Source organism: Somniosus microcephalus, chromosome 3 (genome assembly GCF_052327205.1).
Source record: "Somniosus microcephalus isolate GS21.2 chromosome 3, FLI_Smic_1.0, whole genome shotgun sequence".
Taxonomy (NCBI): Eukaryota; Metazoa; Chordata; class Chondrichthyes; order Squaliformes; family Somniosidae; genus Somniosus; species Somniosus microcephalus.
The window spans coordinates 123490055-123502797 of record NC_140989.1 but is presented as its reverse complement, the minus strand read 5'-3'; the positions used below and the strand labels follow the sequence as shown (position 1 = coordinate 123502797).

General features: G+C 44.4%; 1 protein-coding gene across 3 annotated transcripts in view; it reads right to left on the bottom strand.

Annotated features, from left to right (window-relative positions):
• Positions 1 to 881: 881 nt before the first annotated feature.
• Positions 882 to 12743, bottom strand: part of LOC147121367 (uncharacterized) — a 58212-nt gene continuing 46350 nt past the window's right edge. For 2 of the 3 annotated variants that reach the window (XM_085981571.1, XM_085981572.1), the window contains 3 exons: positions 12350 to 12510; positions 2968 to 3117; positions 882 to 1762 (listed from right to left, as the gene is read on the bottom strand). In XM_085981571.1, the coding sequence (XP_085837697.1) occupies positions 1395 to 1762; positions 2968 to 3117; positions 12350 to 12510 (679 nt within the window). In that variant the 3' untranslated portion in view covers positions 882 to 1394. Of the gene's footprint in view, positions 1763 to 2967; positions 3135 to 12349; positions 12511 to 12743 lie in introns of all 3 variants that reach the window. The other variant, XM_085981573.1, reaches the window with a different exon arrangement.

Below are 12743 nucleotides of genomic sequence, written 5' to 3'. Positions count from 1 at the left end.
TATCTCACCAATCCTTCATCGTCGCCGAGTCAAAATCCTGGAACTCCCTACCAAACAGCACTGTGGGAGTACCTTCACCTCACAGGCCGCAGCGGTTCAAGAAGGCAGCTCACCACCACCTTCGAGGGCAATTAGGGATGGCCAATAAATGCTGGCCTTGCCAGCAACACCCACATTCTAGTAACTAATAAAAAAAACAGCTCGGGAGAGGAACTCAGGCAATATGTAAAAGGACAGCATTGGGGACCCCCCTCCAGCACAGATGGCAGAATGTTAGACGACATACGAGAGTACAGGTAGACTATCCTTTATCCGAACTTCAGAAAACCGAAAACCTCTAAAAACCGAAAGTTTTTTGTTCAGTGTAAGTCGTGCGCACAACATGACCAGAGTGGCGCACGACTTATGCTGAGCAGGGCAGAGGGTCACAGAGTTCCCTCCTGGGTAGGAGATTGCAGGCCGAGCCGGGCAGTGTGAAGGAGGTACCGGGAGAGTGAAACCAATACAGCGGCCCGTCCGATAGCTGCAGCGGCCCGTCCGATATTCTTTTCTCCCGACACCCCCCCCCCCCCCCCGACCCGTCCGATATTCTTTTCTCCCCCCCCCCCACCCGACCCCCAACCTGATTTGCGGGTCAGCTTAGTAGGAGTCAGCCGATATCCAGCTTTCCAGAGAAGCAGGAAGGGGAATGAGACACGCAACAGTCGCAAGAGGTAGCCTGAACTTTTACAATTTATATTAAATACAAATTTCCCAGTCTTATAATAATACCTTCTGAAATCCGAAAAATTCCGAAAACCGAAACTCAGCTGGTCCCAAGGCTTTCGGGTAAGGGATAGTATACCTGTATTTACATTTTAAATAAAATCTAACAAAAGGAGGTACTTTAAGGAACCATGATTTTTATTTTTGCCTTTTGGATATGGTGCTCAATCATACATTATCGTGTCCAAAACATTTCTTATTTAAACTTACAATTAGTGCAATTCTACAGGATTATTTTTGACAAGAGCAACACAAAATTAAATCATCAACTAAAAACAGAATGACTGTGTAGGTTCTCTGTACTGGACAGAATCTTTCAGATTGCAGAATCATAGCCCATACATGCCCAAATAGTTTCATTTCAGTGTAAGGAGCTGAGCAAGACTGGAAACATCGACCTCAGCTTCTTTCCACCTTTTAGGTTTGTATTTATTTTGATCTATTAGGCATTGCAATGTACCCAGTGCGGCCAAAGTATGCTTAACTGAGCACCCGATTAAAGAACCAGCCTCATAAGCAACACAGAAGATATCACCACATAATTCACAGCTACAGGATGTTGTCCACAAGACCCTACATACTGCCCCAGAACCAGACTAATGGATCTTTCCAACCTTGACTCACACCTTTTATAAACGAAACATCTCCACAACAGACCGGGTTTTCTCTCCACGTGAGTTGCTCATCTCATCTGAGTCAAATTCTTGTCCATTTGGTTCTTCAGGTATTGGTTGAAATTTTGTGAATGATACATAGCTGGAACTTTTATGCGGTCTAATAAATAACGATTCCTCACTTTCCAATTCCTCTGAAGATGATGATGGAGTCCTTACAGACATGCCACCTGGATTTGTGTCACAAGTTCTGAAATACTTTTTGTGTGATTTTTTATACATCACACAACAGAGAGCCAATATTACTGATGTGAGCAGGGCTGCACATATAGCTGAACCAATTAGGATTTCCTGCAAACCAAATGAAGACCAAAAGCCAGAATCTGGAAGAAAAAAATAACCATTATCTTTTTGTCCACTTTATCCAAAAATATTTTTATTCTGCATTCTATGGCATTGCTAAATGTGGTTGAGTGATATTAAAATTGCCAAATGGAACAACATTTGACTTTTACCTTGAAGGAAGAGGACTGACATCAGACAAAACATTAGTTACTTTTTGTTGATGAATATTTGGAGCTATTGGAGTATGATGCATGTAACGGGTACATTTCAGCTGCTGGTATCCCAACAATCCAATAGAGTCAACATTTAAAGCCAAGGACTAATCGTTGCAATATTTCCTATAACTCAATAGTTTGAGATTATTGAGGGATTATGGAGATCGGGTGGGAAAGTGGAGTGGAGGCCAATGATCAGCCATGAGCTTACTGAATGGCGGAGCAGGCTTGAGGGGCCGTATGGTCTACTCCTGCTCTTATTTCTTACGTTATTATAAAAACCTGAAACAGGCAGGCTCCATTTCTACAAAATTTCTAATTGTAAATTTCCCTCTTCAATTTATTCCTTCCTCCAGTTATTACAGGAGGATCAGGAGATAAGGGTTACAAGTCCAGTTGGGATGTGTATTTTGCAGGCAAGCACAACGGACTACTTCTCCTGAGCTTTGGAGTCAGCAAAGGTAGAACCACAAAGATTCAAACTACACCAAGTACAGACTCTCTCAGGATTTTAATTAAGGCGACGGTCACATGGCCATTAAGTCTCTCACAAAGCGGTTTCCTGACCCAACCTGAATCTCAGGAGCACTTCATAAAATGAGTTTTTTTATCCATTGTTGAGAGCAGGACTGCATTCATAACATTTCAAATGCAATCGGCACGAGTGGAACTCTGAGCATGTACACACACGTAGGCATAATCTTGATCCTGGGAATTCTTTTCTGAGCCAGGCAGGCGATGAAATGCGACTGTCAGGCGCGAATAGATTCTGTCGCTACCAGCCTCAGACTTGTAGCGACAGGATAAAGGCAGCCCTAATGTGGGATCTATGTCTAACTATGTTTAAGAAAATATTTCATTTTTAAAGAGATGCTCATGAAGATCTTTATTAAAATCCATCGTGTGCATACACACATAATTTGTGCAAAACATTTAAAACTTTCATATACTGTATATAGCACCTCTTTTTAAGCACACTAAGGATCTTTTTCATTTTAAGACGCACACAATCAATAGTTTAAACGTACCTAATTCCACTGTATCAATGCAAACTGGACTGTGTCCCATTGAAGGGTCTTCGAATCCATGTTTACACTGGCAGAAATATGAGCCAATAGTATTAAGACATTTTGCTTCCTTGCCACACGTTCCAGTCTTAGATTTACATTCATCAACATCTGTAAGAGTAAAAATACTGAGGATTTCCAAACAAATAGGGAAAAGAACAGTTAGAAAGGGGGGAAAAGAACAGTTAGAAAGGGAAAAAAAGAGGCAGGAGTACTTACTGACTGTGTTGTACATAAAACCCTCGTTAAAAAGTGTTGTCTTCTGCCACTTGCTTCAGCATTTGGCAGTTTTCAAAAGAAGACCCGCCCCATTATAATATTTACAAAGTACAGATACGGTGAAACCACGATACAGATTACAAAATGTAAGTGGTGATGCTATGGACTTATTGCACATTGTTTTACTAATGAATACGTTTAGTGGTTTTCCTGCACATTATTACTTTAAAAAGGTTGATGGGAACTCCCTAGTTATTCTCTTGAATCATGCAATTAAGTAAACTTTGTAGAACACATTGAAAAAATGAATAAATCCTTGATAGAAAGATTACTTCTATTTTATTTTGCAGCGGCACGCTACTTAGAAAACACAGAAGTCATTGGCCAATTAAAGAACTTGCAAAACATTTACACACTGAACAAGATGGAGTCAGCACTCAATGCATCACATTAACAATGCACTTGAATCATAGAATCATAAGAGTGGCTACAGCACAGAAGGAGGCCATTCAGCCTGTTGAGCCTGTGCCGGCTCTCCAAGAGCACTTCAGCTAGTCCCACTCCCCCACCCTTTCCCTGTAGTCCTGCAAATTTCTTTCCTTCAAGTACTTATCCCATTCCCGTTTGAAAGCCACGATTGAATCTGCCTCTGTAATGTATATACCTTTAAGGGGGGAACTATCTTTTACAGCTCATGTATACTGCAGTACCGGCAGTGACCACACCTGTATATAGTACTGAGTAGTAATCTGTACAGATCAGTTCCAGTGTGATCCATGTTGAGTAAACACCTGTTGTACCGTTCTCCTGCAGTGTGTGTCTTATTATACACGGACACAACATTGGCGACAAGGCAAGTTCGAACCTACCTGCAACTCTGCATCACCTCCCGGGGATTCGTTCCTGGAGATCAGTGGATTGGAGGTCAAGGCCAGAGACTCGGGCGTCGACCACGGGCAACCGCCCAGTCATCCAGTAGAGACTCGAGAATTGCGGGGGAGGCTGTCGAGAGTCAGGCTTGGCTTTCCAGTCGAGGTGGTCCAGCGAAACGGGCTGGCAACAGGTAGTGCGCAGACCCTTCCCGGACAGCGGCGGGCTAGAGCCCGACCGAGCGGCCCAGCAAAAGGGCCGAGCAGCGTCGACGGGGGAGAGGGCAGAGCGCACAGGGCGCAGCCGGTGTTCAGGGGCCGAGCAGCGTCGAAGAGAGGGAGAGAGAGACGCGCAGAAACCCGTGAGGTGCCGCCATTGCCACGAGGACCGCCGAGAGCGGCGTTGGCAGCAGCGCAGGAGAAGCGCACAAAACCTACAGGGCGTCACCATTGCCACGAGGACCGCCGGGAGCGGCGTTGGCAACAGCGGGGGAGGAAGGAAAGCGCGGGAGATGCCATTTTAAACCACACCCAAAATGCCGAAGAGTGGCAGCATCACCGCATTTGACAATGAAGTCGAAGATTGGACTACATATGTCGAACGAATAGAGGTATACTCGGTGGTAGAGGCAGAGACCCTCATCACATTTAAAAAGTATTGGATATGCACTTGAGGTGCCGTAAACTGCAAGGTGACTGACCAAGAGTTGGAAAGTGGGACGATTTAGCGCCCGTCGCACTGCAGCTCTGCTCAAGGAGGGTGGCAGATGGTGTTAGCACAGCTGAATAGAAGGGATATGGGACGTAGCAAATTATATTATTTTATTTCCTTGCCCGCCACCTCCCCTTTACTTAGCGCTCCGCGAGCCTCCTGCCGCCCTGTTCCCACCCCCTGAATCGGTCGCTGTCATCGCTGGCGCAGGTTCAGGGGGTGCGGGCCAATTTTGCGGGCGGGGCTAAAACGGGGCGCTGTGCACAGTGATGACGTTGTCATTGCCTGTGCAGCGGAGCAGGGCGCTCCCGGTTACTGCCACTCTCCCGCTGAAGTCGTTTGCACCCCGTTAGCGCCCCCCAGAGGCGCTAACGAGAGGTGCTAAGGTACCCAATTTCTAGCCCTATGTCTTTTATTTCTTTTTCTTTGACTTCTCTCATTATGGGTGCAAAGACGTATGGTTTATTACGAAATCTAGTAACCCCAATGAAGCCAATGGAAAAGAGTTTTGAAGACATAGTAACGATACTACAGGAACATTTAAACCCCACACCGCTGCTGATAGCAGAAAGATTCAAGTTTCACAAACGGAACCAGCATAAGGATGAAAGCAATGCTGATTATTTAACAGAACTGCGCAAACTATCGAAACACTGCCAGTTTGGAGTGGGACTGGCAGATACCTTAAGGGACAAGTTTGTGTGTGGGCTTCAAAGTGAAGGAACCCAGAAACGGCTTATCTGAAAAGGACCTTACGCTGGAAAAGGCTTTCGGCATTGCGGTATCATATGAAGCAGCAGCACGGGGCGCTGCAGAGATACAACAGAGACCGCAAGAATATGGCATAAATGAAATGTCATATAGAACAGAGAATTGCTACCGCTACGGCAGAACAACACATGACCAGAATGATTGCTGGTTCAAAGACAAAGTGTGCAGACAGTGTGGAAAAGTAGGACACATAGCACGAGTCTGCAGGTCGGGAAAGAAAACCAGCAATAAGAAACCTACCAAAGAAAAGTACAAGAAGGTACATAAGATGACGGAGAATAGTTCAGACGAACAAAAGAGTGATAACGACTCCGAAAGCAGGGAACTGAGTTGTCTGAAACTACATAATGTGATCACAACGGAGGATCACCGAACCATTTGGGTCACTCTCAAGATAGCAGGAGTCCAGGTAAAGATGGAATTGGACACAGGATCAGCCCTAACAGTCATAAACCGACGGGACTACGAGCGGCTATTCTCACACATACCCTTGAGAGACACAAAAATTATTTTGAAGACATATACGGGACAAAAAGTCTACCCCAAAGGAAAAATAAGGGTGACCGTTATATATAACGGTAAGGAAACACCAAAACTAGACCTGTATGTATTGCAAGATGGAGGACCACCATTACTGGGACGTGAATGGATCCGGAAAATACAACTGGATTGGCATTCCATACAGGCACTGACTGTGGCCGACGACGTCACACCTGGGCGACTGTCAAAGATCCTAACTAACGCGAAAGAAGTGTTCCAGCAAGGACTCGGAACACTAAAAGGTATGACAGCGATGATTAAAACTGAAGAAAACGCAAGCCCAAAATGCTTTAAGGCCAGACCGGTACCTTATGCAATCCGCCCAGCCGTCGAAGCAGAGCTGGAGAGTCTGGAACATTCAGGTGTACTGTCCAAGGTAGACTGGAGCGAGTGGGCTACACCCATCGTCCCTGTGATGAAAAAGTCGTTGAGCAGCACGCCTGGGGAACCAAGGAAGGTTCGTATCTGTGGGGACGTTAAGGTAACAGTGAACCCGGTCCTTCACACCGTACAATATCCACTTCCGCGGATTGAAGATATTTTCGCCTCGCTATCTGGAGGGAAACGCTTCACTAAGATTGATCTGGCCCAGGCGTATCTGCAAATGGAGGTAGAAGCAGCATCAAAAAAATACCTCACAATCAACACCCATAAAAGGTCTCTACCAATACAACCGGCTGGTATTCAGGGTAGCATCAGCTCCGGCTATTTGGCAGAGGGCAATGGAACAAGTCCTGCAAGGGATCCCAGGGACCCAGTGTTATTTGGACGACATCCTGGTCACGGGCGAAAATGACAGTGATCACCTTGCCAACCTGGAGCAGGTGCTCACTAGATTGCAGGAATATGGGCTCCGAGCTAACCGCCCCAAATGCGAGTTTTTTAGAAAACAGATCTCGTATTGTGGCCACGTTATCGATAAAGAGGGGTTACATAAGTCCCCAGAGAAGATTGAGGCAGTAGTCAAGGCTCCAGCACCGGAAAATGTGTCACAACTGAGGTCGTTCCTCGGGCTGGTAAACTACTACCATAAGTTCTTGCCAAATTTGTCTACAATACTACACCCACTGAACACCCTACTGCAAACTGGGGTGCCATGGAAGTGGAGTGACGAATGTAGACGAGCTTTCCAGAAGAGCAAAACACTAATCACATCGAAAGAGGTATTGGCCCATTACAACCCAGCATTACCAATTCGGTTGGCATATGATGCTTCACCCTATGGCATTGGAGCGGCGCTGTCGCACAAATTCTCGGACGGCTCAGAGAGGCCAATAGCCTTTGCGTCACGATCACTAACCTCAGCCGAGCGCAACTACGCCCAGATTGACAGGGAGGCCCTCAGCCTAGTGTGGGGAGTGAAAAAGTTCAATCACTATCTGCACGGGCAGAAATTCACCTTGCTGACTGATCACCAGCCTCTTGTCTCCATTTTTAATCCGAAGGAGGGCGTTCCGGTGATGACTGCGCAACGACTACAAAGATGGTCACTTTTTCTAGGGGCGCTCCACTATGAGATTGAATATAAGGGCACGAAACAGCATGGAAATGCTGATGGGCTATCACGCCTGCCACTGCCTACTGCGGAGGAAGCACCAGCAGTGGATCCTGTCGAAATATTCCATTCGACTATAGTTGAATACCTACCGGTAACTAACGCTTGTATCGAAAAGGAAACCCGAAATGACCCGACACTGTCTCGGGTATATGATTCGACGGTGAAGAGATGGCCAGCACATGGCGACTCACTGTTGCCAGCATTCTCGACAAGGAGAGAACAGCTGTCAGTGTGCCGGGGGACCGTGATGTGTGGATCCCGAGTGGTAATTCCAACCAAGTTAAGGGATAGAGTGCTCAATGAGCTTCATGAGGGTCATCTGGGAGGGGTAAAAATGAAAAGCCTAGCCAGGGCTTGTGTGGGGTGGCCAGGAATCGATAAACAAATCGAGGACCTGACCAAGAGCTGCTCAGGATGCCAGAAAGTCCAAAATGCACCACCACAGGCCCCTCTACACCCATGGGAGTGGCCCTCATCTCCATGGCAACGGGTGCATATTGATTTTGCTGGTCCATTCATGGACTCAATGTTTTTAATAGCCGTGGATGCGCACTCGAAATGGCCCGAGGTCATCAAAATGTCCTCCACCACCACGGAGAAAACTATTGCAGTCCTACGGACCATTTTTTGCCAGGAATGGCTTGCCAGAACAGATTTGCTCCGACAACAGACCACAGTTTGTGTCCGAAGAGTTCCGGAGGTTCTTGAAAAAGAATGGGGTAAGGCATTACACATCCGCCCCGTATCATCCAGCCACAAATGGATTGGCTGAGAGGTTCGTACAAACCTTTAAGAAGGCAATAAAGGCTATGTACAATGACAACATTCTGCTGCAGCACAAGGTGGACAATTTCCTGTTCGCCTACCGGAATGCGAGACATGCAGTCACCAACCAGGCCCCAGCCATGATGTTCTTTAACCAAAGGTTAAGATCTCGCCTGGATTTGCTCAGACCAAACGTGCGAAGAGATGTTGAGAATAAGCAATTCCAGCACATCCATGAGAAGCCAACAAGGAGCTTCAATGTAGGGCAACCAGTCTTGGCCCACGACTACCGAACAGAAAAATGGCAGCCAGGAACGATATGCACACGGCAGGGCCCACTAATGTACACAGTGGACGTTGGGGAGAGCATCGTGAGACGCCATGCTGACCAGATCCTAGTCACAGGAACAAGTCAACCCATGCCTCGCCCATACGTACCTAGTGATGAACCCGACGTACAGGTCGCATCTACCCCAGAAACAGTAGCATCGGAAGCTGATGAACCAACCGACGACAGGGGGCCAGAATCGCCTCCGCACCAAGAGCAAGACACGCGGGAAAGGCGCTATCCAGAAAGGATCAGGAAGCCTCCCCAAAGACTGAATGTATAAATAGACTATTTTCAGCTAATGTTGCATGTTAAAAGTGTTAATTGTAATTAGTTTGATATTTAATTGTTAAATGAGTGTTATGGTACTGTTAATCTAAAAAGGGGAGGAATTGTAATGTATATACCTTTAAGGGGGGAACTATCTTTTACAACACATGTATACTGCAGTACCGGCAGTGACCACACCTGTATATAGTACTGAGTAATAATCTGTACAGATCAGTTCCAGTGTGATCCACGTTGAGTAAACACCTGTTGTAACGTTCTCCTGCAGTCTGTGTTTTATTATACACAGACACAACAGCCTCCACCTGCCTTTCAGGCAGTACATTCCAGATCACAACCACTCGCTGCGTAATAAAGTTTTTCCTCATGTCGCCTTTGGTTCTTCTGCCTTAAATCTGTGTCCTCTGGTTCTCGACCCTTCCGCCAATGGGAACAGTTTCTCTCTATCTACTCTGTCTAGACCTCTCATGATTTTGAACACATCTATCAAATCTCCTCAACCTTCTCTGCTCTAAGGAGAACAATCCCAACTTCTCCAGGCTATCCACGTAACTGAAGTCCCTCATCCCTGGAATCATTCTCTTAAATCTTTTCTGCACTCTCCAAGGCCTTCACATCATTCCTAAAGTGCGGTGCCCAGAATTGGACACAATACTCCAGTTGAGGTCAGACCAGTGTTTTCTAAAGGTTTATCATAACTTCCTTGCTTTTGTACTCTATGCCTCTATTTATGAAGCCCAGGATCCCTTATGCTTTAACTGCTTTCTCAACCTGCCCTGCCACCTTCAATGATTTGTGCACATATACCCCCAGGTCCCTCTGTTCATGCACCCCCTTTAGAATTGTACCCTTTAGTTTATATTGCCTCTCCTCGTTCTTCCTACCAAAATGTATCACTTCACACTTTTCTGCATTAAATTTCATCTGCCATGTATCCACCCATTCTGCCAGCTTGTTTATGTCCTCTTGAAGTTTATCATTATCCTCCTCGCTGTTCACTATACTTCCAAGTTTTGTGTCATCTGCAAATTTTGAAATTGTGCCCTGTACACCCATATCCAAGTCATTAATATATATCAAGAAAAGCAATGGTCCTAGTACTGACCCCTGGGGAACACCACAGACCCTTCCTCCAGTCCAAAAACAACTGTTCACCACTACTGTTTCCTGTCACTTAGCCAATTTCATAGCTATGCTGCCACAGTCCCTTTTATTCCATGGGCTTCAACTTTGCTGGCAAGCCTATTATGTGACACTTTATCAAATGCTTTTTGGAAGTCCATGTACACCACATCAACCCTGTTACCTCATCAAATGCTGTTTTTACTTCTGAATCAGATTTTTTACAGATTCAAAAAACTAATTAATGCAAGTTACATTTTTCAGAAAACCATTAACATGGATTCCAAATTTTACCAAAGCCACCTTAAAAGCACAATATTCCTTAGATTGGTGTGTGGTTTAATTTAGGATAATTGTCTACAGTCACTTAGGCAACATTGACCTGAAGCATCAAAGGGTAGTAATTCCTCGGTTTTATACGTTACCTGCCAGTGGCAGGAGCGGTTATCTGAAGTTTATGCAAACTTATATGGTTGCAAAAATATTAAATTAACTCCTTGATAGTTGACATCACTATCACTACAGTTCATCAACTGTAGCCTGCAACTAGATTCTTCCAGTAAGCACTTAATGTTGGGATGTATTTATTGGAATTTATCCAATTTTTCAGTTGATGCAGAATCCAAAACACTGTACTAACATTACAGGGAATCACATCAGGGTTCCCTTTAAACAGAAAGTGCATCTGATTTTTATTCTAGGACATACATCAGATGCTTTTCCATTATCCATCTCACTACACCAAGGGCTGCAAAATGGGTCATAATTTCTAGGATACATACACGGTCATCTTCCTAGAAGAGTGATGTCATTGGAAACACTCACAAATAATGATGCATGTTCTTCACTCGACATCTCCAGTGATCAGAACAAATTGAACAAGATGCTACATCCATATTCGATTATACTAATCCAGGAAGGAGTGAGCTGTCCCTCCACATCACTCTACACCCAGTCTTTATGATCCAAGAACAACCAAGTGATCTCAGGAATTCAATGGTTTCAATGCTTCAGATGATATGATGCATGGTCCGAGTCCATTTGAAGATTTTTTTTTTTTTTTTTTTTTTTTAAAACTGCATCAGCATTTTCAAATAAAATGACAAAATAAGGACAAGCACATTTCCTTCAGTTACCAAATTAGACAATACATCGTGAAAAAATCTGAATACATTGTATTAGTTTCTTGTTTTTTTTTCCAGTATTGGTCAGGTATGACAACATGCCTGTGAACTACACATTCACTTTGAATGTCTTACTGTAAACATGGTCTTTTTAGCTTGTTGCAGTTTGATAACTGAAAGGCTTCAAAGTATGTGAGGGAGAACCACATATATAAAATGCATTTAATATTTTTAGGTGGTGAGACACACTCCTTGGATTAACATTCAAAGGTTTTTCTCAATCTATTTTGAATGGGGCTCCTGTAGTACAGAATCTGAATTCAAAGACAAGGTGATTGAATATTGAATAGAATATACAAAATTGGATTGTTTATATTCTTTCGCTCCCCCCCCCCCCCCCCCCACCAAACAAATTCTGCTGTCTACTTGAAGATGTCAACGATGATACTATTGTATGCATGGCAATGCCTCATAATTGAGCATACTTCAAGGAGTCTGGAAAGTACCTGCAGCTGGTATAACCAGCAGAGATCAGTCCCACCCTCTCTTTAACCCAGACACATTGAGCTCACATTTAGTTGCCTCTGCTCTGTACGCTGGCCAAGATCTACTAAATGTATATTGACCAAGGATCAAACTTGAGACCTTTATGGTGCATGGCAGAGTCTGACCCATTGACCCACAGGAGCAGAGATACATTTCTGAATACATCTGTAGCTATAAAGCAATACAGTATATTAGTAGCACTATTTCACACAATAAGATCTCAATAGGAGTAACAACAGAAAATGCTGGAAACACTCAGCAGGCCAGGCAGCAGCATGGAGAGAGAAACAGAGTTAATGTTTCAGGTCAATGACCCTTCGTCAGAACTCGGTTTCTCTCCACGATGCTGCCTGACCTGAGTGTTTCCAACATTTTCTGTTGTTATTTCAGATTTCCAGCATCCACAGTATTTTGCTGTAAGATCTCAATAAGAATCCTTTTAGCCACTCATAACAGTTCCCAGATTTTAAACACAGAAACTGAATTAAATACTTCAATTACCTTCTACTGATATTGAAACCAAATAGACTTTTCCATTTCTTAGGTTAGCCACTGACTTGTTTAACAATTTATTCATCCGAGTCTGTAGAGAGTCGTAGATGTTCTCTCCATTTGGACCAAAGTACAGCTGGTAAGCAAAAGCAAGAACTGAGGCATCGATCCTGCAACAAGGAACAGTGACTATAAAACCTGAGTAGTCACACTTATTAGCTGTTGAAATAATAACTTCCCTACATGCTGCATTACTTCTTTCTTACAAAGCTCTCAATGTGGTTCCCATACCTTCATAGATTAATGCAGCACAGAAGGAGGCCATTCTGCTCATTGTGCCTGCACCTTGATGTATTCAGTTCTATCAGTTTACACATCTCAAATAATATATATATATTTTAAA